Below are 1,979 nucleotides of genomic sequence, written 5' to 3' on the forward strand. Positions count from 1 at the left end.
AGGGTGGTCTGGGGTTTTTCTTGATCTTCCTCTAGATCTATGCCTTTGAGACATGCTGGTAGGTCGTGCTGTGATTGTTATTTGTCAGGATTGTCATCAGGGGGGAGGCGCCAGAATTATTTATTTCTTTCAGGGTAAGGAAGCACTTCTTGGCCTGCTTCTGACATCCCTTTATGTCGATGGTATAGTGTCTGTTGGGTGAGTGGCACCGCATCACCTGATGCAAAGTTAAGACTACTCCCTGCATTCTGTGGATGCAACTTCTTCCCATAATGGCGTTGTTGCTTGTGATGGAGTCCACGATGAGGAACTCCACAGGCAAGGTGCACTTTGCGGCTACCACGGTTAATCGAACAACACACTTCAGGTATACCCTCTGGCTGTTAAATCCCAAAATGGGTGTAGCGGAGGTCCGGATATGATTTTCTTCTAGCCCCATCTTCTTGAAGGCTTCCCAGAAAAGAATGTCAACCCACTACCCCCATCGACTAAAACTCTTCCCAACTGGCAATGGTCGACCTGTAGCGAGACGACTAGAGGATCGTCATGGGGCAGGTGCACTCCCTGCAAGTCATCTTTGGTGAAGGTGATAGCAGAGGCTGGATAACATCTGTCCTCCGAAGTGACAAGGTTGACTGTGTGGCCTAGAGATCTGTATCGGTTCACCCGTTCTTCCATCCTCTTGTGAATTTTGGTTGCCTGCTCTTGTACCCCAGTGAGCTCCACGATCCCTTGTATCATAGGGACTTGCTTGAGGGGTTCTTGTGAGCTTGTGGTGGTCGTATGCAAGGAGTCTGCTGCTTGTGGCATTGGGGCAGAAGAAGGGTTGGGTTGTGAGGTGTTGGGTCTACCTGTCTCTTTAATTAACTGGGTTAACCGTCCACTTCTCATGAGGGCCTGAATCTGATTGTGGAGGTTGTGGCATTCAGTGACTGTATGGCCATGATCTTTGTTGAAGAGGCAGTACCTGTTTTTATCTCTTCTGTCAGAAGGAGTGGTAATCTTGTATGGCTCACGCCAAATGGGTCTGTCCTTATTTTCTTCATAAATGACTTCCTGAGGGACGGTGTATTCGAATGAGGGGTATCGTGGTGATTCTCGATTCTGTCTGGGCCTTTTCCCTTCTTCCGCGTGGTCCATTTCTTATCTCTTCCTCTTGTCGTCCCTTGCAGGCGGTGGAGGAGGGTTATTCACTGGTGGAGCGGAGATAAGTGCGGATTTCTTCTGTGTACCCTCTCGAAATTCCAAGACTCTGAAGATGCCCTCGGCACGGATCTGGATCTCAGCCATGTCATAAGGTGGTGTCATGGTGTGGTTTTCGTGTAAGAGAGATACCATTTACAAGCTTTTGACGAAGAGATTAGCCGCAGTGACTAGGTCGACGTCGTGGATCTGATGCACGAGGTCAATGAAATGTTGTAGGTACGACTTTGGATGTTCATTTTCCCCTTGCTCGATCCGATAGAGATCTGCCATTGTTCTTGGTGCTTCCCGGTTAGCACTGTACTGTTGGAGAAAGGCTCTGCGGAGGTCACCAAAACTGTTGACAGAACCAGGTTTCAATTGCCTGAACCATAGCAGGGCCGGCCCAGAGAAAGTCGTGGAGAAAACTTTGCATTGTATGGCTTCGTTGTTGGCTTCTAGGGCCATCTTCTGTTGGAATTGGAACAGATGGTTTAGAGGGTCTCCCTTTCCATTAAACGCAGGTAGAGGAGGGATTACGAAGTCCCGTGGTTTGGGCTCGTTCTGAATCCACTCTGTGAAGGGAGACTTCTCAGTGGTTCTTGATACCAAATCCCTGTGCTCGGTAGCGTGAGCGGATCTTCCATCCGAGAACTTTTGTATCATTTCCTGCATCATCTCCTCTTTCCAATTGTCTAAGAACCGGATGGAGGGGTTACGGTCCTCAGCTGGTGAGTCTTGTGCGGCCCGTTGTGTGGTCTATTGGGCCCCGATCTCGGCAGCTGGCTGAGTTGACC

At 49.4% G+C, this 1,979-nt stretch overlaps 1 protein-coding gene across 1 annotated transcript; it reads right to left on the minus strand.

Annotated features, from left to right (window-relative positions):
• Window positions 1–429: 429 nt before the first annotated feature.
• Window positions 430–1,140, minus strand: LOC133779676 (uncharacterized). Its single transcript, XM_062219608.1, has one exon. It carries the CDS (start codon window positions 1,138–1,140, stop codon window positions 430–432), a length of 711 nt encoding a protein of 236 aa, XP_062075592.1.
• Window positions 1,141–1,979: the final 839 nt, after the last annotated feature.

The sequence above is a fragment of the Humulus lupulus genome, chromosome 5 (assembly GCF_963169125.1).
Source record: "Humulus lupulus chromosome 5, drHumLupu1.1, whole genome shotgun sequence".
Lineage (NCBI taxonomy): Eukaryota > Viridiplantae > Streptophyta > Magnoliopsida > Rosales > Cannabaceae > Humulus > Humulus lupulus.